The sequence below is a fragment of the Panthera tigris genome, chromosome B2 (assembly GCF_018350195.1).
Source record: "Panthera tigris isolate Pti1 chromosome B2, P.tigris_Pti1_mat1.1, whole genome shotgun sequence".
Taxonomy (NCBI): domain Eukaryota; kingdom Metazoa; phylum Chordata; class Mammalia; order Carnivora; family Felidae; genus Panthera; species Panthera tigris.
The window spans coordinates 99,688,019-99,712,421 of NC_056664.1; the positions used below are offsets into that span (position 1 = coordinate 99,688,019).

Below are 24,403 nucleotides of genomic sequence, written 5' to 3' on the forward strand. Positions count from 1 at the left end.
AAAATAAAAAAATAAAAAAATTAAAAAACAAAGTGCTAAGGATATAATGATGGACAAGACAAACATGGTCCTTTTTCTCATGGCGCTTACATGCTGGTGGGAGAAATACATAAAAATTAAGTAATCAAAAAATTAAAATAACTGCCAACTATATTGTGCTAAAGGAAACAAGAATAGACAGAGATACAGAGTAATTATAATGACAACTTATTTTTTTTAATGTTTTTTAGATTTGTTTTTGAGAGACAGTGCAAGCAGGGTAGGGGCAGTGAGAAAGGGGGACAGAGGGGGGACAGAGGGGGGACAGGGGAAGCGGGCTTTGCACTGACAGCAGTGAGCCTGATGCGGGGCTCAAACTCATGAACTGTGAGATCAGGACCTGAGCCAAAGTTGGACACTCAAATGAATGAGCCACCGAGGTGCCCCAACCTATTTTACATAGGAAAGTCAGAAAAAACTTCTCTGGAGAAATGAAGGATATGAAAGATTGGAGAAGGGTAGAGAACTCAAGGAAAGCAAACTGCATGCACAAAGGTGGGAAAGAGCTCAACACATCAGAGGAACTGAAAGAAGAAGACCCATGTTTCTAGATGGAATGTAGTGAACAGGGGTCAGGTCACACAGGCTGTGGTTAGAAGCTTCAATTTACTCTGTGAACAATATGAAGCCACTCAAGGATTTTAAATGATTTTAAAAGGATCCAATTTATATAAGAAGAAGAATACTTTTGCAGCTCTGGAACAAGACAAAAATAGAAGGAAATTCAATTAAAAGGATACTGTGGTGGTCCAGAGGAAAGCCTAGATTAAGGTGGAAAAAGTAGACAGATTTAAGATGAATTTAAATATACACATATCAAACTGAAAACATTCTAGTATGAGCTCCAAATCTTTCCTGCCAGCCTATTATTCTACCTGCACCTTCCAGACTCACAATTTTATAGTCATCTTTGACTCCTGTCATAATCTCCATCCAATCAGACAGCAAAGCTCATAGACTCAACTCTCAGAACAGATCCAGAAGCTGACCACGGCTCAGTACTCCCACTACTCCCCAAGTGCAAGCTACTGTATTTTCTCATCTCACCCAGATTAATGAAAGTCTCCTAATGTTCTCCCCTACTTCTACCCTTATCCCCCAATGATCTACCCTTCACACAACTGCTTAAGTAATCCTTTCAAGTCTAAGTTAGATTGTGACTACTCAAATTCCTGCAAAAAAACTCAGAGTAAAAGCCAGAGTCCTCAGAACAGCCTAATGTTGTGTTTCTAAAACTTTAGTATGCATCAGAATCATTACAAAGGCTTATTATTAAAACACAAATTGCTGGGCCCCACAACCAGAGTTCCTGATTCATTAGGTCTAGGGTGGGACCCAAGAATATATATATATATATTTTTAATTTTTTTAATGTTTATTTATTTTTGAGACAGAGACAGAGCATGAACAGGGGAGGGGCAGAGAGAGAGGGAGACACAGAATCCAAAACAGCTCCAGGCTCTGAGCTGTCAGCACAGAGCCCGACACGGGGCTTGAACCCACAAACTGTGAGATCTTGACCTGAGCCAAAGTCAGACGTTTAACCGACTGAGCCACCCAGGTGCCCCGACCCAAGAATATATTTTAAATAAGTTCCCCAGTATGTTAATCTAAGTCCTCTGAGAAGTTGATGCCAATATGTGCAAGAAATTTATTTGGGAAACACCTGTGAGAGAAAATGAAGCAGGACCCAGGAAAGGCTGGGACAGCCACCAAAATTAGATAACATCTGGTCCCAAATGAAAGAAAGAGGGACAGAGGGAAGATCAGTAGCAATATCTTCTACCGATGTAGAAGTGTGATTCTAGCAGTGTGATTCTAAACTAAGTGCAGGAAGGCTTTCAGAGAGTTCTCAAGTGCTTCCTAGGAACAGGCCTGCCCTAGTATCCTTCCCAGGCTTAGCCATTGGCTGGAAGTAGCTTATGGAAAGCAGCTTCAGTTTATATGGAATGATTGATTTCAGTGCAATAGTGGGGCCACTGTTCAATTATGCTCCTTGTATTCGGAGATCTGATAGGTGCATTCTCATAGCTTTCAAACCAGGTAAAGCTGAAGTTGGTGATCCTGGAAACCATACTTTAAGAACCATTGGCCAACACAATCTCCATCCATTCATCTCTCCCTAACCTCATTTTGTCCTACTCTCTTTTCCCTCCATTCTAGCTACCTGGCCTCCATGTTGTTCCTACTCCCTCACCTTCAAGTCTTTGCTCAAAAGTCTGTTTACCTTGTCAATAACACCTTCCCTGATTATCCTATATAAAACTGCCACCAGTCCATTTCTCTAGCCTACACTATTGAAACTTCTTATCCTGCTCTACATCTTTATTCTATAGCACTATCACATAATAAAGGAATAAATTTATTTCATGTTATATCGATTGGTTATTTTCTATTTCCCATTACTAGAATGTAACCTCCACGGTGGCACGGATCTTTGTTTTGTTCACCAATATATCCCAAGCACCTAGAACAGAGCCTAGCACATGGAAGGTGCTCAATAAGTATTTGACAAATAAATTACATGAATTTCTACAGGTCTAAGAAGTGTAGAAATGGCAAAGGTTAAAGCAAAAATCACTGTTAACCATCTATCTTTCACTGCAACAAAAATTTACTTTAAAATGTTACAGCATAGGGGCGCCTGGGTGGCTCAGTCAGTTAAGCATCCAACTTTGGCCCAGGTCATTATTTCACAGTTTGTGAGCTCAAGCCCCATGTCGAGCTCTGTGCTGACAGCTAAGAGCCTGGAGCCTGCTTCGGATTCTCTGTCTCCCTCTCTCTCTGCCCCTCCACTATTCGTGCGTGCGCTTGCACCTCTCTAAAATAAGCATTAATAAAAATTTTTTTAAAGTTACAACATAAAATTCACCCCACTCCCATCAGAAGTAGAAGAAAAATAAACAGTATCTTTAAATCAGATAGCTTTTCTTTTACTTAGTACTAAAAACATAAAGAAATTTAAAAAGATGTTAACATATACTTACATTCCTGATACTAATGACACTTTGAACACGTGCTGAGCAGTGGAAGATGGATTGCCTAAAGCCACATTAAGTGCTCTGTCGATACTGAATGCCATCTGAGAAAGATAGCTTTCTGGCTGCTGTCCATAACCATCGTATGGCACATAGAGGTAAGGAAAGATGCCATGTAGATGAAGACATGTCTTCTGACCTAAAATGTAACACATTATAAAGTTTAGTCTTGAGATGCATTTAAAATTTTTAACATTACAAAGCACAGAATGCAAGTCATTTAAACATTCTAATGACAACACAGCTTATCTAGGATAACTAACAGTTGAAGAAAATTAACGTATAATTAAAGCCACCTATTTTTTACATTTTACACCTAACATTTTACAACAGAACATTTAGAAGCATTTTATAAACATAAGCATTCTAGTATGATTTAAATAGTTTTGGCAAAAACGTTTGAATATTTTACCCTCACAATCTAACTAGCTTTATATACTTCACTGAATTGCCCTATAATAATACCACTTAGCACAGTGTTATGAACCTTATAAAAAGTCACTGAAAGTTCATTAAATAAATCAATGAATATCTGTCTTGGCATAAATGTTTTCAAACCAGAGACTTTCCTGAGACAGACTACTCTGAACGTTTGCTGTTCAGAGGATAAAAGCAGTTCCAGTATGTGGAATTTTGCTATTAAGGGTGGGGAGGGGAGTTTGGGAGGGGTAAAAATGAAATTTTGCTATTAGAAAACAAAACCAAAAAAGACAAAAACATATCATTTGTCTATAATAGACTTCTGGATATCTAAACTGCACATTTGGTGGACAGGGGTAGACACAATGAGAGGTGAAAAAACAAGCATGTACACTTCCCAGGAAGCCACTGTATCAGGCAAGGTGCAGAAGGGGTAAATGGTGCTGAGTTGCCAACAGAAAATCCAGCACAGCCATGATAAAGAAAGTAGTATGAGTAACAACCCACAAAAGAAGTGCCACAGAAACAGTAATGTATCCATGACAAGGTTAAGTAACAACAGCAGCAACAAAAAACAGATGCACCATTACTCTCATGAATTTGGCAGGGCTGTACAGAAGTGGCTCCTATCCTCAGAGCACTGTCCCTAGCTCCCCTTGGGTACATGCCATTTGTCTATTTCAAACAGAGAGAATGGCAGTGATGGAAGAACATATCCATTTTTCTCCTCAGGCTGTCACTCACTATCCCTGCACTGCCCTGCCAACATAAGCCCTGGCTTCTTCCCCACCCCTTACCCTACTCTGCCTCACTGAGATTTTTTTTTCTTTCTTGGTAGGAAAGTAACTATTTGTTTGCTTACTATTTCCTATTTATAATTCAGAATGAATTATATAAAATACCCAGAAAATAGTTCTATATTCTGTTGTATTTCATACTTTCTATAGTGAATAACATCAGCTTATCTTATTTTTAAGGTACGGCTACAACAGAATTAACAAATAAATCTGGAACAGTTATTACATACAGCATAGCAAAACTGGAAAGAACAATCACACAATGGAATAAGATCTATAGCCTCACAAGTGTGGAATTCGAATTTCAACTACCAACTTTCACACTTTTGAACAATTACAAATTGCGCTGCTGTTAGACCACTTTCTATTTTTAGCAGCAGTTATGCTGCTTAATCTCAAAGAAATGGAAAAAAACCCCTTTCAGTTAAAAGCAAATTCATTGGCTATTTTGTTTCATTTCAAACATGGTACTATTTCCTAAATATTGCTGTTTTTTTAATTCTTCAAATAGAAAAAAATCAAATTCTAATTATGAGTATTTAAAAACATATTTAAATAGTTTACTGATGATCTACTTGAATGCTTTTTAAACATCTCATGAAAAAATGTTACAACCATTACCACTCAAGATATAAACCTCAATCTGGTTAAGAGCAACTGGGATGTTACATCGTGGGGGTAAGGGAGGTGGAGACAGAAATATCCTCTTCTAAGCTGGCAGATCTAAGACCAGTGGTTACAGATTTAGTGTAACAGTGTATTTTACAAGCAATTCTGTAAGCTCTTAAGGTATTAATTTTATAGTCCCTATATCTCAATAATGGAAATTTAGACAAATTTTACAAGGAATGATTATAAAATCTGATTTCTACCAAGTTTCTTTACAGGTAGGATATTCAAAGGTCATAGAATTTTTTTTTTTAATTCCCACTTTTCCATCTCCTGTGAAGTAGGGGCCAGAACAATTATCTATTTATAGGCTTTGAAACTTAGGTATATGATTTAGGAAAAAAGCAGAAATGATTTATTTAGCAGGCACTGAACTAAGTGCCTTACGTGTATTTATTTCTAAAACATACAACAACCTTACAAGTATCACAAAGGTTATTTTCCCAAAATCACGTACCTATTAGGTAATTGAATCAAAATTTAAAAGCAGATCAACAAAATCTAAAATCAATGCTCTTTTCATTTAACCATGCTGGTTCAATTTTTTAAAAAGTTAATGTTGGCTCCCTTAACTCCTAAGCTCTTATTTTGTAATGTAAACGCCCGTTTCCTTATCTGACTCTCATTTGAAACTTCCTTGGAGCTGGTACTGTGGTTGAAAGATCATAATATCCCCAAGACCTAGCAGAGAGCGTATAATATGTGCTTAATAAATATTTATTAAATGCATGAACAAACCCTCAGCTAAACAGATTTATTGGGGAGAGGAATGGTATAAAAGCCTTGAGTATCTGAAAAAAGGAATCTATAAAAACAGAGGGACTTTGATACAACTAAGGATTACAGAGTTACTGAAGGACATGGGTGTTGGGGTGAGTCCTCAGCTTACTGCTCTTTCCTGCCCCGAATAACCCAAAGTCCCATGCTACACTGTAGTCACTACATCAACACAGGTGTATTCCCCTCTGGTTCTCCAGAAGCTAGGGATGACTCTGTGCCTTACCACTCTTGCTCAAGAATAACCTCCTGAAGAACAACCACAGCACAAAGAATTCTTGGCATTGCACTGATGGCTCTAATATAGAATGAGTATCATAGAAAGGAAAATGAGGAGAAACAAGATAAAATAAGTTCAAAAAGTTAAGCAAGGAAAAACAAATGTGTAAAAATCAATGTGTTAATCAATTTGTTTGGCAACAGTAGGTCTTTTATTATTGTAAAACTTGTAGTTCTGTAATTGTATTACTTTATCTTGACAAGGTACAGACAACTTCTATAGATTTCCCTTCATCAGCTCTACCCCCACGCAAATGTGTGGGGCCACACATATGTAAAGTCCCTTGGAGATAAACTATTCTGCCCCACCCCCATCAGTTAGGATCAGATTCAGCTATGAGAAAAACACCGTAAAATCAGTGCCTTCAGCATTCAGTCAGTGGCTTCTCTCTCATAAATTAAGTCCACAGGTAGGCAGCTGCTACTGGGCACTTAGGATTTTTTCAACATCTAGTTAGTTGCCTAGTTAAGAACTTGCAACTTCAGGCGAGACTGGACGCATTCAGGGAGGTATGGCTGTAGACAAGAACTTGCATCTTCAATACAGAGAGAGGCCTTTTCACTATACTCTAAAGAGTTCCATACACAGCATTCTTTTTAAGAATGCTTTTATAAAACTAGTGAAAACTATGCTATTTTGAAACCCTGCTAAATGATTTGGGATTCTTAACCTGTTTAAAGTATTAGCTATTTCTAAGTAACATATGTACCCAAAGAAAGCAAGCAACCGGCATTCTTTATATCTCTGATTTCTGAATGTCCCCTCTTATTGTCATGTCAAACTGAATGAAAGCAGCAAACTCAGTAGGAAAAAAGACTGCCATTTGGAGAATAAGCATGTGTGTGTGTGCGCGCGCGCGCGCGCGCGCACACACACACACACACACACACACACACACACAGGTTTCAACATTTTTTAAGAGTTTGGACTTTGCAATTTGACTGATGTTGCCTAATACAGAAAGTGCAATAAAGATGTTTCAGGAAAGCTCCACAGAAACTTGTCACAGCATAACTGCTGGCTTTTAGACACCATGGCAAAACTGTGTGGAGCTGGCTACTTTCCAACTCTGTGTAAGTAGGGCTTCTATAACAAAGGTAGGTGTCTCTGTAACAGTCAGAGTACTCGGGCACTGTGAAGCTCATCTTTTACAGAACTTAGAAGTACACCAAATATTAAGTCCTCTGTATTCCAACATTTCTTATGTCATTTTCCCACAATGTCTTCTATATTTTAAGTGCCTAGATTTGGTCTCTTAATTAAATTGTGCATAAAATCTTAGTTTATCCATAGCAAAATTACCTATATTTTTTTGTAGATCCATTTTTGATAAACAGAAAAACTACCATGTATCTTTTCTCTAATTCTGAGGTCTGCAATTTTTTTCCTGTAAAGTGGGAAATGGTAAATATTTTAGGCTTTACGGGCCATACTGTGTCTGATATAACTACTTAACTCTGCCACTGTAGCCTGAAAGCAGCCACAGACAGTAGTATGTGCATGGCTGTGTTGTTCCAACAAAATTTCATTTACAAAACCAGGCAGCGGGAGGAATTTGGTCCATGGATAGTAGTTTGCCAATCCCTGCTCCAACTGATTAGACTTCATCATCCAGAACAGAAAAGCTTATGTTTTCTCTTTTCTTTTTAAAACAAGCTGACTGGTCACCACAATCAAAATCATGCTGGCCTAAGAGTATCCTAGGAGACTGAATAAGAAATGCTTATTTTGTAACTTGCAACCCATCTCCCAAATCTCAAACTCAATATACACAAGATTTTAAACAAAACTCTACAGAGCTATCAAACAGAAAAACTTGGTATGTGAACAGGAAAATGTGTATTTATGGAATTTTTCATATTTACTTTTTGGAATATCTCTTTTTAAGTTTTATATCACTGTAATTACCTCAATCTGTTTCCCTCCAAGCAGTCTTTCTTTGCTTCTTTCTAAAATTTCACTCCATCTTTTTTTTCCCCATTCCCACAAAACCACAAAATGAACCAAGCAAAACTCAGTCGCAGAAAGCAAATGTTGTATCACCCATTACCATCTAAGAAAAAAAAATCTTAAGTACTCTTAGCTCTAGAAATTACATTTTCAGAATTTATCCTAAAAAAATTAAGAATATACATGAACATTTAAATATTAAGATGCTTGGGCGCCTGGGTGGCTCAGTCACAGTTGAGCATCCAACTTCAGCTCAGGTCATGATCTCATAGTTTGTGACTTCGAGCCCCACATCAAGCTCTCTGCTGTCAGTGTAGAAACTGCCTCAGATCCTCTGCCCCTCCCCCCTCTGTGCCCCTCCCCTGCTCACACTTTCTCTCTCATTCTCAAAAATAATGATTAAAATAAATAAATAGATATTAAGATGCTAAGACAGTATTACCAATAGTAAAAAAAAAAAAAAAAAAAAAAAAAAAAAAAAATTGAAGACAATATAAACTTCCAAAAATAGGAGATTAATTATGATGTATCTCTATCATAGATCTATGGCTCTTATACCAATTCCTGCTTACTGTCTTTGTAAATACAAATTTATTGGAACACACCAATAAATTTATTTGGAATGGGCTATTGCTGCTTTGCTAACAGGCAGAGTTGAGAAGTTGCAACAGAGACCAAGCCTGCAAAGCCTAAAATATATACTGTATGGCCCTTTACAGAAAAAAAGTGTGCCAACTTCAGCAACAGATGGTGTAGAAGTATGTTTCCTGGCATGAAGAGATGTTTATATTTATTTCAGGTAATATTCAGGTTTATTTCAATTATTTTTATATATATATAAAAAATATTACATGAGATAAAGATTTTATTATTTTCTTTTTGCTTATGGATATTTTCTAAATATACAGTTTGTGTAAGAAAAAGGCAGGAAGAAGTCATCTACTTCTAAATGACTCAGAAATTAAAAAAAAAAAATGAAAAACAAAAAAAACCTAAGTATTATCATTAACCATACAAAGGGCGTATGTATATAACTTCCTGACACTTTCTCTTCATTTTCTCCTTTCATTTGTAAATAACGCTTTAGGGTTTCACGTTTATTCATGCCATTTTATTTCTTCAACTAAATTATACATGGCTTTATTTAGAATCACTGGCTTTAAGTTATCAATCCTACATTAATAACAGAACTGTATCTTTCAAACACCAGATGTTTCAAAGGCCTATTTTATTTACACACTTGTCTAATATATATCTTTGTATCTCCAGTGCTAAACACGATTGGTTTCCTCATTTATTTTTTTAGTTTATTTATTTTGAAGAGTGCGCATGCACACACACACATGAGCAGGGGAGGGGCAGAGAGAAGGAGAGAGAGAATACAAAGCAGGCTCTGCACTGTCAGTGTGGAGCCTGACGCGGCTCAATCTCATGAACCATGAGATCATGACCTGAGCCTAAACCAAGAGTTGGACACAACCGACTGAGCCACCCAAGCGTCACTGGTTTCTTCATTCATAAATGTAGGCATAAATTCTCTGTTCTTTAAATACTTTGTGAAAGCCCAATGTCAGGTGCTAGACCACAGGCTGCTCATAATCACAGTCCCTGAACTCATGAACTTTTTACATTCTACTCAGAGATAAAGATGAGTAAACGGGCAATTACAGTATCAAAAAGTATCTAACTTAGATTTGTGAGAATACAGAAAGGCTTCCCAGAGTAACAAAAAGAGCAAAGTGAGAAAGAATGTTGCAGTACATACAAAAGTCTGAAAGCAAATAAGAACATACATGGTCTGGGAATAAGAAAAATGTAGCTAGGAAGAAGCAAAAAGTTCAATGGGGAGAAAGGCAAAGTGTGTATGTGTGTATATGTGGGCATGTGTAGATTCTGTGACCTGTGTGGATTTGCATTTTATAAAGTTTCCTTGTGGACACATTGTGCAAAAGCTAGGGACATAACTTTAATAGGAAAATCTATTTAGGAGGTTGTTGAAGTAATTCAGGAGAGAAAAGTCAGTAGAGATGGAGAAAACATCAAGATGGATTTAGGGCACAGAATTTAGAGGAAACTGACTAGAATTTGGGAGTAGGGTAAAAGAATCAAAGATGAGGCAAGTTTTTGGTTTAGCCAACTGGACTGATGTGAATGTCTTTCAAAGAAAACTAAGAAAGAAGAGTAGGCTGATTTCTATTTTTAACTTGTGGAATTTTACATGTTGATAGAATTTCCAAATGGAGATTTACATTAAGCACAATTAGGTACAGAGATAAAGAGCTTGAGAGAGAGATCTGAGCTAGAGAAGAAGACAGATTTGGGAGTCTGAATAACAGGTAAAAAATGCCCAAGAGAACGCATAGGTAAGAGAAGGAGCATAGATCAGAAAACTTGAGGAATACTAGTATTTAAAGGAGGAGGGGCGCCTGGGTGGCTCAGTCGGTTAAGCGTCCAACTTCGGCTCAGGTCATGATCTCGTGGTCCGTGAGTTCGAGCCCCGCGTCGGGCTCTGTGCTGACTGCTCAGAGCCTGGAGCCTGTTTCAGATTCTGTGTCTCCCTCCCTCTCTGACCCTACCCCATTCATGCTCTGTCTCTCTCTGTCTCAAAAATAAATAAACGTTAAAAAAAAAAAAAAAAAATTAAAAAAAAAAAAAAACATTTAAAGGAGGAAATAAAAGATTTTGATCTATGTGGTTGGGATATGAGAGAATGAGCCCCTGAGAGGGTTGCCAGGCAAGTGTATTAGCCATGGAACCAGAGAGTTCCAAGGGCTCATTAGAAATGTGTAAGAGAGGGGCGTCTGGGTGGCTCATCGGCTGAGTGTCCAACTTCAGCTCAGGTCATGGTCTCGCGGTCTGTGAGTTCGGGCCTCGCGTCGGGCTCTGTGCTGACAGCTTGGAGCCTGGAGCCTGCTTCGGATTCTGTGTCTCCCTCTTTCTCTGCCCCTCCCCTGCTCATGCTCTGTCTCTCTCTCTCTTTCTCTCTGTCAAACATAAATAAACATTAAAATTTTAAAAAACTTAAGAAATATATAAGAGAAACATAAGCAATGACGGGCTGTATCAGAGACTGGAAACAGGATGCAGATAACAGTATGTAGAAATGGCAAGAAACACTTCCAGAATGGCAGAGGAAGAACCTTTAAAAACCCACCTCCATAAAAGCAACAAGAACACTGCAAATTCTGTCAAAATCAACTTTTTTCAGCCCTCTGGAAATTACCTAAAAGGCTGGTGACAGTCCAAGGAGTGTTTATGCAAGAAAACCAGTTGAATCTTAGCAAGAAGAGCAAGCTTTGTGGTATTCTAACTTGCCCTAATCCAATCCCCTCTCCTCCCCAGCTCCAGAGCAGCCTTGAAAACCAAAGCTTTGCAACTACAGAATAGAGAACAGATTTATAGTTCCTCAAAAGCCCAATCACCAGAAAATGGTCACTATTTGACCTGCTTGGCAGCTCACTGAAAATGAAAAGCTCCATTCTCTGGACTTGTCTTTATTTGATCAGACGCAGAGCTCACTCCATGTGTACAGACAGTTCCGTCTGCAACATACTGTGGAAAACAATCAGCAGCAACCATTTAACATTACAGTTGCCTGAGGGGGGGTTTACTAGTTGCAGCTAACAAAAGGCTAAACAAAAAAGCTTAAAAGGAAAAACTGAGGACTGAAATGTCCATAATAACTTGAAAGGTGTAGTATAGTCCTGGGAATTCATAAGGCTATGCGTATGTGTGGAGTTATGCTCAGGAAGAGCTGAGAAAGCCCTAATCTTTCAATACTGGCTGACCTTGAGGCTCTGCACCAACACACACGCATATAGAGCCCCTCAACAAAAGCTAGAAGGAGACCTATTGGCTCAAGACATTTAAAGGAAATTCTGACCAATACGTTAACTGAACAGGGACTTCAAAGAACAGAGACTGTACAGAATTAACTCAGAAAAGTCACTGAAGAAACAAACATCACCACCAACAACAGAGCAAAAACAAATCATGGGGTTAGGGAGGAATATGACTTCCTTAACTGTCATATTACTCAAAATATGTAGTTTCAACATAAGACATACGAAGAAAAAGAAAAGCATGGTCCACACACAGGGGGAAAAAGGAAATCAATAGAAACTGTCCCTGAAGAAGCCCAAACGTTCGTCTTACTAGACAAAGACTTCAAACCAGCTATTAAAAATATTTCAAAGAATAAAAGGAGATTGTGTCTAAAGTATTAAAAGAAAGTTTGAGAATCATGTCTTACCTAATAGAAAATATAAATGAATAGAAAGAAATTATAAAAGAGAATCAGAAATTCTGACGTTGAAAAGTACAATAGAAATGAAAATTGTACTAAAGAGGGTCAAGAACATACTTGAACTGGCAGAAGAATCCATGAACCTGAAGACAGGTTAGCTAATTTGAGGAACAAAAAAGAAAAAGAATGACAAAATATTAACAGAGCCTCAGAATCCTTGGGATTCCATTAAGGATACCAACATATACATAATATGAGCTTCAGCAGCAGAAGAGAGAAAGAAAAGGATGGAAAGAATATTTGAAAAAAGAATGGCAAAAATATTCCCAAATTTGATGGAAGACATTAATCTGAATATCTAAAAACCTTAGTAAATTGCAAGCAGGAGAAATTCAGAGATCCATGCCAAGATGTATCATAACCAAACTGCCAAAAAACAAAGACAGAATCTTGAAAGTGGCAAAAGAGGGGCACCTGGATCTCAGTTAAGTATCAGGCTTTGGCTCAGGTCATGGTCTCACGGTTTTGAGTTCAAGCCTCACATCTGCACTGTCAGTGCAGAGCTGGCTTGGAATTCTCTCCCTGTCCCTCCACCCCTCAAAATAAACAAATAAACTTAAAAAAAAAAAAAAAAAAAAAGAAAAGTGTCAAAAGAAGAGCAATTCATCATGTACAAAATTTCCTCAATAAGATTAAAAGCTGACTTCTCATTAGAAACCATGGAGGCCAGAGGGATAACACAGTCAAAGTGATGAAAAAAAAAAAAAAAAGACTATTAACCAAAAATTCTGTAACTAGCAAAACTACCCTGTGAAAACAAAGGAGACCTAGGTAAGGTGAGAAGGAAGAAGAAATCAAGACATTCCCAGCTAATTGAAAATTAAGGGAACTTGTCACTTGCGGACCTGACCTGCAAAAAATATTAAAGGAAATTGCATTTCAGGCTAAAATGAAAAGACAATATGCAGTAACTTAAATCCACACTAAGCAATAAAGAGTACCAGTCAAGGTAACTACATAGGTAAATAAAAAAGATAATAAACACTTATTTTTATAATTCTTTCCTTCTGCTACCTAAGACCTTAAGACAGGTGCATAAAATAATTATAAAATTGTGTCAAGAGGTTTATAATGTGTAATGATGTAATCTGCATAAGTGATGCTATAATGGAACAAAGTTTTAATATACTACAGGTATACTGATATTGTGGGTTCAGTTCCAGACCACTGCAATAAGGCAAATAATGCAATAAAGTGAGTCAAAAGAATTTTTTGGTTTCCCAGTGCATCTAAAAGTTGTATTTACACTATACTGTAGTCTATTAAGTGGGCAATAGCATCATGTCTGAAAAAACAATGTACACACTTTAATTAAAAAATATTTTCTTGGGGCACCTGGGTGGTTCAGTTGGTTGAGCATCCGACTTCAGCTCAGGTCATGATCTTGCAGTTCATGAGTTCAAGCCCCACATCAGGCTCCCTGCTGTCAGCACAGAGTCCACTTCAAATACTCTGTCACCCTACCCTCTCTCTGCACCTCTCCTGCTTGCACTCTTTCAAAAATAAATAAATATTTAAAAAATATGTATTTTCTTGGTAAAAAAATGCTAACAATCATCTAAGGTTTTAGCAAGTCAAAATCACTGATCACACATCACCATAGCAAATAGAATAATCAAAGTTTAAAATACTGCAAGTTACCAAAATATGACACAGACACCAGGTGATCAAGTGCCATTGGAAAAATGATACTGATAGACTTGCTTGATGCAGGGTTGCTACAAACCTTCAATTTGTAAAAAACACAGTATTGCCAAAGCACAACAAAGTGAGGTACAATGAGGTATGCCTGTATGAAAATTAAATTGGGATTAATCCAAACTAAAGTGTCTTAAATTAAGATGTTAATTATAATACCCAGAATAACCATAAAGAAAATAACTAAAAGAAAGAGAAAGAAAGGGAGAAAAATAGGAGGAGAGAGGAAGGAAGGAAGGGAAATGGAATTAAAATGTACTAGAAAATATCTATTTAGTATAAAAGAAGACTGTAATGGAGGAATAAAACAACAAAAGACACAACTAAATGGTGCAGTGTGCCCAGTTAACAAATTTATGATCTAGCACCATGAGATGGGGTATATAAATCCTTATATAATTCTTTATTTTGTTTCAGTTCCTTTGTACTTCTAAAATGGAAGCATCTCCTATAGAAAGAGGCAACTAAGTAAGTGTGATTCTGTTTAAAAGATACAGTTCAGGGGCACCTGGTTGGCTCAGTCGGTTAAGTGTCCAATTCTTGATTCTGGCTCAGGTCATGATCTCATGGTTATAGGATTGAGCCCCACGTTGGGCTCTGCACTGACAGCACCAAGACTGCTTGAGATTCTCTCTCTTCTCCCTCTCTGCCCCTCCCTCTCTCAAAATAAATAAACTTAAAAAAAAAAAAAAAGGTACAGTTCAGTTTTCATAAAACATGGCCCTGATTGGGGGTCAACTGTTTCAACTAGAGCTCAACTGAAGAAAAGTGATTAGTGTCTATGAGGTTATTGTCCATGAGATCATGACCTGAGCTGAAATCAAGAGTCATATGTGTAGCCGAATGAGCCACCCAGGTGCCCCTATGTCTATATATAAGGAAATTTAAGCTGTTGGATTTATTAAAAGATAGTGTGATAGAATTCATGCAATTTAAGAGACTGTCAAGGAAATTCTGCCTATAAAAGGTTTTAATCTCATACGTTTGCTTCAAAACCTAATTCCCACCTAAGATGCAACATCACTGTCTTTGTCTCCATACCTACAGCATGAGTTCCTTGAACACCATGTACCATGTCTTCTTATTCTTCCTACTCTCAATGCCTAGCAGAGAGCCTAGAATACAGTAGGTATTTGATACATGTTGGATACGCATGTGTGGTTTGATAAAAAAGAAAAAACAACAACATATATTTGGTCTTTGTGCCTAATTCTTGGCACAGAGCTCCTAAAACCCGTGGTATTTCCTGAACAATAGGCTATCTTTGGTTATTAATAATGAACCCCTTTCTATCACAATGGAATCTATACTAATGAGGTGACCCATGATGAGCTCTTTAGATGGCTTCACAACAGAGGGCTGCTTGCCCGAGGAATCAACCATATCATTACAGGATTGGTATTTTCAACCCCATTTCCCCATCTGCCACCTCACCTCCAGGGAGAAGAGAAGGACTTACGATTTAGTTCAATTATAAATAGTCAGTGATTCGATCAATCATTCCTGTGTAATGAAACTTCAACAGACATTCTGGAACAATGAAGGCTTGGGAAAGCTTGCTGGTTGGTGCTCAGGACCCTTCTGAACTTTGCCCTATGTATGTCTTCATCTGGCTATTCATTGTACACTTTATAATAAACTGTGCAAACATAGGGTTCTCCTGAGTTCTAGACGTTATTCTAGCAATTTATTGAACCTGAGGAAGGGTTGAGAGAAACCCCAAATTTGTAATCGGCCCGGCAGAAGTGCAGGTAGCATGGGTATCCAATTATGGCTGGCATCTGAAGTGGGAGCAGTCTTGTGAAGCTGATCCCTTACCCTGTGGTGTCTACACTAATTTTGAGTAGTGTCATAACTGAACTGAATTACAAAGCACCCACAGGTGATGTCAGAGAATTGAGAATTTGTTGTTGGAAAACCAAGAAAATACGATGTCTTTCAACTAAGTCTAGAAAATTGGACTGCTTTTTTCTCCTTACAATTTATTTTCAAAACCTAACAAAGATATTTAAAATGTTCTCCTACCTTCCCATATTTGCAAGGGGACTAGAAGGGATTGAATTAAGGATCAACTTTCCATAATAACAGTAAACTAACCAGCAATAAAATATAACATACAAATATTTTTATGATTAATATATCAAAAATGTGATGAAACGACATGTCCAAATTTCATATGTAACTTAGTTTGCAATTATTATCATAGAAAGGAAACTAGTAATTACTTTGACCTTCACAGTGACTGGTCACCTCAGTTTGGGTACTTAATGGCTCACACAATATGGTATATCATCACATTTTTGTAAAAAGTCTAGCCTTAAAAAGTTAAACTGCTAACAGTGGTTTCAAGCCAGAATCTCCAAGAAAATGTGTACCTTTCAGACTAAATGTCATAAAAATAACTAGTGTCTATTAGCTTTTGCTAAGAATAAAATTCTGGCTTATAAAACCAATACTGTTTTGGGGCGCCTGGCTGGCTTGGTCGGTAATATGTGACCCTTAATCTCAGGGGCGTGAGTTCAAGCCCCACACTGGGAGTAGAGCCTACTTAAAAAAACAAAAAACAAAACAAAAAAAACAAATATTGTTTTAGTTTCAGATGTTTTACAGCCAGTATGGTTACACATATTAATCTTTGTGGTATTTAAATTGAAAGGTAAGTAATTCAAGGTGTTGAAATAAAATTGATAATCTGTTTAATATCTGAAAATTTACCTCTGGTGATTTAAAACAGTATTAATAGGGGTGTCTGGGTGGCTCAGTTGGTTGAGCATCTGACTTCGGCTCAGGTCATGATCTCACAGATTGTGAGTTCAAGCCCTCCATCAGGCTCACTGCTGTCAGCATGGAGCCTGCTTTGGACCCTCTGTCCTCCCTCCTTTTCTCTCTGTCCCTCCCCAGTTCATGCTCTCCCTCAAAAATAAACATTTGAAATAAATAAGTAAATAAAAAACAGTATTAATAGCTAACCAAGATAAAGTTACTACTATCCAGTCAAATTTGTATATAAATACCTGAATTTTCTTTCAAAGACACATAAATAAAATATTACAGGTAATTTAAATTATACAAATCTATTACACTGCACAACCACACTATGGTAGCTGAACACTGAAGGAGCTGAAAATTTTACCTAAATATAAGAAAGTGAAAGGACAATACAGGGAATAAGAGATTTAAAAATCATGTTTGATAAGGCTTACAACTCATTACTAAAAAGACAAATAACCCAATTTTAAAATGGACAAAGAATCTGAATAGACATTTCTCCAAGAAGATATAAGAATGGCCCATAAGTAGATGAAAAGATGCTCAACATCAGTAGCCATCAATGAGATGCAAATCAAAACCACAATGAAATACACTTCACAACCACTAGACAGCTATAATCAAAAAGTCAGACAATAACAAGTGTTGCAGAGAAACTAGAAACCTCATATACTAGTGGTAAGAATGTTAAATGGTGTAGCTGCTTTGGAAAATAGATTGGTAGGTCCTCAAAAGATTAAACAAAGTTATCATAAGACCAGCAATTATATTCCTACATATTATGTACATATATGTAGGAATAGATGTATATGTGTGTGTGAATATATATATATATATATATATATATATATATATATATATATATATATATAGCCCAAGATAAATGAAAACATACACTCACACAAAAACTTGTATATGAATGCTCATAGTAGCAGTTTTCATAATAGCCAAAAGGTGGTAATAACTCAAATGTCCATCAACTGACGAATGGATAAATATCATGTGGAACAACTATACAATGGTTTATTCAGCCATTTTAATGGAATGAAGTACTGACAGATGGTATAACATGGATGAATAGGCAAATTTGTAAAACTGTATCTGAATGAAGCTCTTACATAATTTTTTAACCTACCCACAGTCATGGTTTGTTTTTGTTTTTTTGAGGTCTCTAATAAGAAGATCTAATTCTGAATATACCATTAGAGTCAATGCATACATTAAAATGAATTATTGGAGGGCATCTGGGTGGCTCGGTCGGTTGAGCATCTGACTTTGGCTCAGGTCATGATCTCACATCTCGTGAGTTCTAGCCCCGCGTTGGGCTCTTTGCTCAGAGCCTGGAGCCTGCTTCAGATTCTGTGTCTCCCTCTTTCTCTGCCTTTCCCCTGCTCGTGTGCTATCTCTGTCTCTCTCAAAATAAATAAACATTAAAAGAAATTATTTTAAAATGAATTACTAGATTTGCATCACAGAAATCATGCATATATTGAGAGACGTATGAACATTAGCCACTAAAACAACTTACATATCTTTATTTCCATTTAATCGTGCACTAAGTATACTACTTTAAACCTTCAATCACATTATGGTATGTTGTCAAATTACAGAGAGATGTTCTACTTAATGTGATCATTACCAGAAACAGATAAAAAGTTAAAGATTAAGAACTATCAATGTAAGAAAGTTTTTTCAGACAGTAAAACTTTCAGACTTTACTTAATAACAATAAAACTGAACTACCAAACATACTTAATATTTGCTCTGTCAAAAGGTAGAAGCAGCATAGCCTCTCCCCAACCCTCAAACCACCCCCCCCCCCAAATGTCACACAACTTTGTATATGAATTAAATGGAAGTTTTCTTAGGACTGTGTTTAGTTACTTAACAGTACCAGACTGATAAGCCCAATTAGTTCTACTAAGCATAAAATTGGTTACTTGGGGGCCTGAATAAGGCAGTTATAAGTCATGAAAATTAGAATTCTGAAGTGTTGGACAAAAACATATTGCCAAACTTATCAAACACAATGCAAACCAGAAGTCAGTGGAGTACCATCTTTAAAGTATTAAAAGAAAAACTGAATTTTTTTTAGTGATTGCTTTAGAGTTTGTAGTATACATTTACTCTAAACTACCTCCACTGTCAAATAACATTATACTGCCTTTCATGGGTAAGTGCCTTAAAACAGTATTCCAAATTCTTCTCTCCTGCCCCTTATAACATTGCTACCTAACTTCACTTATCTATAAGCTGTAATCGCTCAATACATTGTTTCTATATTTTGAACTTCCCTATTACATCAATTAAGAATAAGAAAACAAAAGGTTTTATTTTACCTTCATTTATTCCTTCTCTAATTTTCCTTTTCTCTGAAGAATTTAACATTTCTTGCAAGGCAAGTTAACAGTTCTTGTTGGCGACAGATTTCTTCAGTTTTTGTCTGAGAAACTTTTTAATTTCCCTTCACTTTTGAAAGATAATTTCAATGTATACAGAATTTTAGGTTGTTGATCTTTTTCTTTCAACACTAAACACTTCACTCTTCTCTCTTCTTCCTTGTATGGTTTGTGAAGAGAACTCCAAAGTAATTCTTAACCTTCTTCCTGTATAGGTAAGGTGTTTCTTCCCCTTCTGACTTCCTTCAAGATTTTCTCCCGGTCTTTGGTTTCCTGCAGTTTGTATATATGTCTAGGTGTAGATTTGGTAGTTGGCATATTTCGTGTCCTCTGAGCTCCCGGGATTGGTGGTTTGGAGTCTGTCATTAATTCTGGAAAATTCTCAGCCATTATTACTTCAAGTATTTCTTTTGCTCCTTCCTCTTTCTGATGAGTCAGCCCACGAAAGGCATTCTTCACTTGTTACAGTACTTTTGATTTCTAGTAGTTTCTTTTGATTCTCTCTTAGGATTTCAATCCCAATGCTCACATTACCCATCTGTTCTTACATGTTACATTTTGTACACCTTTTCCATTAGATGCCTTAAGCATATTGATCATAGTTTAAATTCACCTTCTGATAATTCCAAAATCTCTGCTATATCTCACTAGGAATTAGGCTGTATTTACTGTATAAAATTTCCTCAAACGTCCTGTGGGTTTTTTTTTTTTTTTAAGTTTATTTATTTAGAGAGCCAGAGAGAGCACACAAGCAGAGGAGGGGCAGAGAGAGAGAGGGAGAATACCAAGCAGGCTCTGTACTGTCAGTGCAGAGCCCGATGTGGGGCTCAAACTCATGAACCATAAGATCATGACCTGAGCTGAAATCCAGAGTTAGACGCTTAACCAAATAAGCCACCCAGGTCCCCCTAAGGTCCTTGTTTTTATCTCTCCTTGTTGTCTTTGGGTTTCCCTAGAAACTCCTTAAAGTGCAAGCCTCATAGTTCTTTAACCTGTAATCCCTTATTATTACACAGGAGCCCTGTTGATGTAAAATGTAGGGGGAAGGGAAGTATTCCATAACCCTATGATGAGGTCTGAGTCTTTTAGAGTGCTTTTGAAAGTGCCTGTCTTTTTTCCCCTCTTAGAAGAGACAGCAAGACTGGAGAGGAAGTTGATTTCCCCAAGTTGGTTAGGTTCTGGGAGTTTCCCCTTTGGGCAAGGAGAGAACAGAATGCTGTAAGCATACTGCAACATGGTGACTACTCCTCTCCTGCTGGAAGCATGAGGAAATACCTGTATCCCCAATCTTAACTGTGAGAACCTGGTGGAGCTTGTGGAGGAAAAACTTACAACAGTGTGGGGAGCCCTCCTAAAACTGGACCCCAGGAGTTTTTAACTATCAAGCTAATCCACACTCAGCTTCTGGCTGGTCATCAGTTACAGTTCTCCTACCACTTCCTACTTACATTAGCTTATGCTCCCAGCAAGCTGTGATTCTTTGTATTCACCTGTCTCCCCAGTTTGGGGGGCATTAGTTTACTCTGTGACCTCAGTTCTCTGATGTATCTAAGAAGAATTGTTGCCTTTTAGTTTGTTCAACTTTGTTCCTGTTTTAAGGACAAGAGTGGTGACTTTTCTTTCATGTCTGAGTGGAAACCAGAATTTTTACACCCTTTTGATGTCTTTCCATCATTCCTTGTACACTTTATTATCTGGAACAATAAGATGTTCCAGATTCATCTTGTAGTTTTCTCAAGGGAGTCTTGGTTACTTTTAGTGGAGAATATTGTTTAGGAATCAAGATGTGGATACAAAGTATACTCATTGCTATGGGGGGTATCATTACTTCTAGAACCTCTAAGCACAGCACTGAGAAGTTTATATATTTATATACATACACACACATCCTATATTTCTCTATCCATCTATCCTTCTCTGCATATGGTAAAAACAGTTCATACTCATACCTCCAAATCCAACCCAACACCCCAGAGACATTCTAGCTGTCCCTATATCCATGTTTTTCTCTTGTCCAACAGTGAGAAACCTGGCTTTTATCTTCCTAATATATTTATTCGTTTGCATAATCCTAAAAAACATAAAAAGTAGTTTCAGAACTACTACCTACTACCACTAAGAAAAGCACATATACTGACTAAAATTCAAAGTATTTGTTTAGTGCTCATTTCGGCAGCACCTATACTAAAATTGGAATGATACAGAGAAGATTAGCATGGCCCCCCGTGCAAGGATGATTGGCAAATTTGTTTATTCTTCCTTTGTAGGGGGGAGGAGTGGTAAATTTTCCAGATAATGAAATTCACAATAACTATACCTTATTAATTTTGACAAATGTGTGTATCTTTATTAAGTTATGGAACATTTTCCATTTTCATCACCTCCAAAATTCCCTTGTACTGCTTTTCAGTCAATCCCCACTTCCTCTGAGGCAATCAGTGGTCTGATTTTTCACAATAGTTTTGTCTAGCACTTCATAAAAATGCAATCACACTGTATAATATTCTTTTGTGCCTGAATCCTTTTGCCCAGCACTATGATGTTAATATTCATCCAGGATGTCACATGTATCAGTAATTCATTCCTTTTTGTTGTTCCAAAGTAACTTCTTCTATGGATGTATCAGTTTGTTTACCCATTTTATATATGAGACAAGAGATTCAAAGTGCCTAAAGTCACACAGTTAATCGGATGAGAAGAATTCCGAGGACTTCAGAACCACAAGTACTATAAACTCTTGATCCTTAGTGTGGTGTTCTTTTCACTTTACCAAAGCACCACTTCAAACAAATTTTTAAAATAACAACAAAAACTGTAGGGATATATTTTTTTTATCATATAAATTTAGTGATTTATAAGGAAATACCTATATAATCACATCACAGATGTAATATTTTTTTAAAAAAATCACTGTGATAATTTTCAATAAATTCTTAGTAGGAAATGAAAAATATCCAAAATTAAAAGGTTATTGAATCAAATATTTTTAAATCTTTAAGAATATCTGTACAGATGACAACACTGACATTTCTTCCATAATCCATGCTCCTTCCTAATCCTTACTTCTGCCAATGCTGATTTCAAATTTACCTGGCATTTCTCAAATATCTCTTAAACATTTACCTTATCTTCAGTCAATCACAGGAAAGTAATTTGTATATTCACTAATGTCTTCAGTTTAAACTTATTAACTACCAAGAAGAATAGTCTCCTAATTCTAACATTTGTAAGCAATTTTTAGCCTTCTGAGTCTCTCAAGTCTGCCAAATCATCCATTTTTAATTCCCTTAGAAAATCCATCAATCTATCTCTCCTTAAAACATAACATAAAAGACAGTTCTTCTTCAACCCATAATCTTTAAGCTCCTTCTCAAATTACAATTGACTGAGTAATTCTGATCTAAGAATGATAATTTTTCTGTAGTATGAAATGCTACTACTTTCCCCTAATGATGAAAGTTTATGGTAGCACCATTCAACATGACCTTAAGTCACTGCCATAGACTGAAGGATCAAAAGTAGACCACCAAGAGGGAGACTGCCGTTAGGTTGGGTTGTCCCATCACCTCCTCTATTGCCCCAAACATACATACCCTGTATCTTGGCCCAATCTCAATGAACTTGCTTAACATGAAGTAATGGAAAACTTGAGGTCTCTTCCTCAGAAGATATGAACGGATCTATGGATCTATTATATTTGGTGTAAGTTCCACTGTATGGTTCCCCTCTAATAGGTTTCTAGAGCTCTCAGGTGTTCCAAAACAACATCTATCTCATCAGAACATGGTGAAGTATAAAGTGCACCTTGAAGTACTGAGCACTTGTAGACACTATTTTAATTTGAAATGCTCCCACAAGTTAGGGATTATTATCCTAATTTTCCTAACATGAGAACAGATTAACTTTAGACCTAATCTACCATATATATGATGGCCCAAGAACTTAGTCTATAACATGAATAAGGTACATGAGACCAACTGATTTATCTTATTTCATTTATAAGCCACAACCCTTATCTCATAATTTATATGAAATAAAATTCAATTATTATTTTAAGTGAAGAAAATGAAACATTTAAGATGTAATCAGAGTGGTGAATATAAAACTCTATAACAAAACTTCCCAATGCCAGTCACTAGATCAATGACAAATGATGGTTTCATTTTTAACAGCTATGGCAAAGACAGCTGTTTAGAATATGGCTTCATCTTTTGGTTTTAGGTTTTGAAAATTCCTGTGAACTTCTACTTTAATTGAAATTTTTGATATAGCCAAGATAACATGTCTAAACAGCTGGACTCCACGTATAATGAAATTAGGCTTACTTGAAAGAAAAAAAAAATGCCAGGCCTGTAATGTTACCTGCTCATTTTTCCTTTTTGCTATTAGAAAAATTTTACAAAGTAGGTTAATGTTTAAAGGCATACTTTCCTCAACTGGCAGAGAATGTAATAATTTACATCCTATTTCTTTCCCTAGAAATATAGTGGCCAAAATAAGGGAGATTTACAGAAGGCAACGATTAATCCAGAGAACCAACCTAGGTAGTCAGGCAACTGATCATCCCATCATCTTCCAGAATTAACTGGAGATAATAAGACAGAAATGAGAAAAGAACATAAACTCTTGGAACACAGCAAATTGCCTTGGAAGGGAAGGAAAAATGGAAACTTTTGGTCCCAGTTAAAGTGTCGATGAGAATATACTTCTATCTGAATGTTAAAAAAAAAAAAAAAAAAAAGTGTTAAGAATGCAGGTGAAATAAAGACAAGACAATTAAAGGTAGTAAATAAATTTAGAAACTGGATTATTAAAATTATGCTTACAAAGCTTACAAAGAAAGTATCTTTTAAAAATATTTTCTTGCCTATTGTACGGAAATTAGAATAAACTATCAACCATACATTTTTACTGAACACATAGTACATAAATGGTTTTTTATACGTAATATGGATTTTAAAATGAATTAAATATAGTCTCTTGCCCCATCCCCAACTGGGGATAGGGTTTGGGGCACAAAGACACATATAAAACATTACAGAAGTGGCAAACAAAATGCCCAGAGAGCCTAGAGAAAAGAGAAATTATTCAGAATGGGAGTGTGGCAAAAAAGATTTCACCAAAGTGCTATTTATACTGGGCTTTAGACGGGCAAGAATTTAATAGGCAAAGACAGAAAAAGGTAAAGCAAGAAAAAAAACAGAAGGAATAATATATGAATGGTATGGAAGTTAGGAAAAAGTGTAGGATATATTCAGGAA

General features: G+C 36.6%; 1 protein-coding gene and 1 non-coding gene across 4 annotated transcripts in view; one reads left to right on the forward strand and one right to left on the reverse strand.

The window, feature by feature from the left end:
* REV3L (REV3 like, DNA directed polymerase zeta catalytic subunit) overlaps positions 1–24,403 on the reverse strand; it is a 172,413-nt gene that overhangs the window by 115,103 nt on the left and 32,907 nt on the right. For all 3 annotated transcript variants that reach the window (XM_042986999.1, XM_042987000.1, XM_042987001.1), the window contains exon 2: positions 3,027–3,216. In XM_042986999.1, the coding sequence (XP_042842933.1) occupies positions 3,027–3,216 (190 nt within the window). The remainder of the gene's footprint in view (positions 1–3,026; positions 3,217–24,403) is intronic.
* LOC122238904 lies at positions 21,303–21,407 on the forward strand. Its single transcript, XR_006218053.1, has one exon. It is a non-coding gene; the product is annotated as a U6 spliceosomal RNA (small nuclear RNA).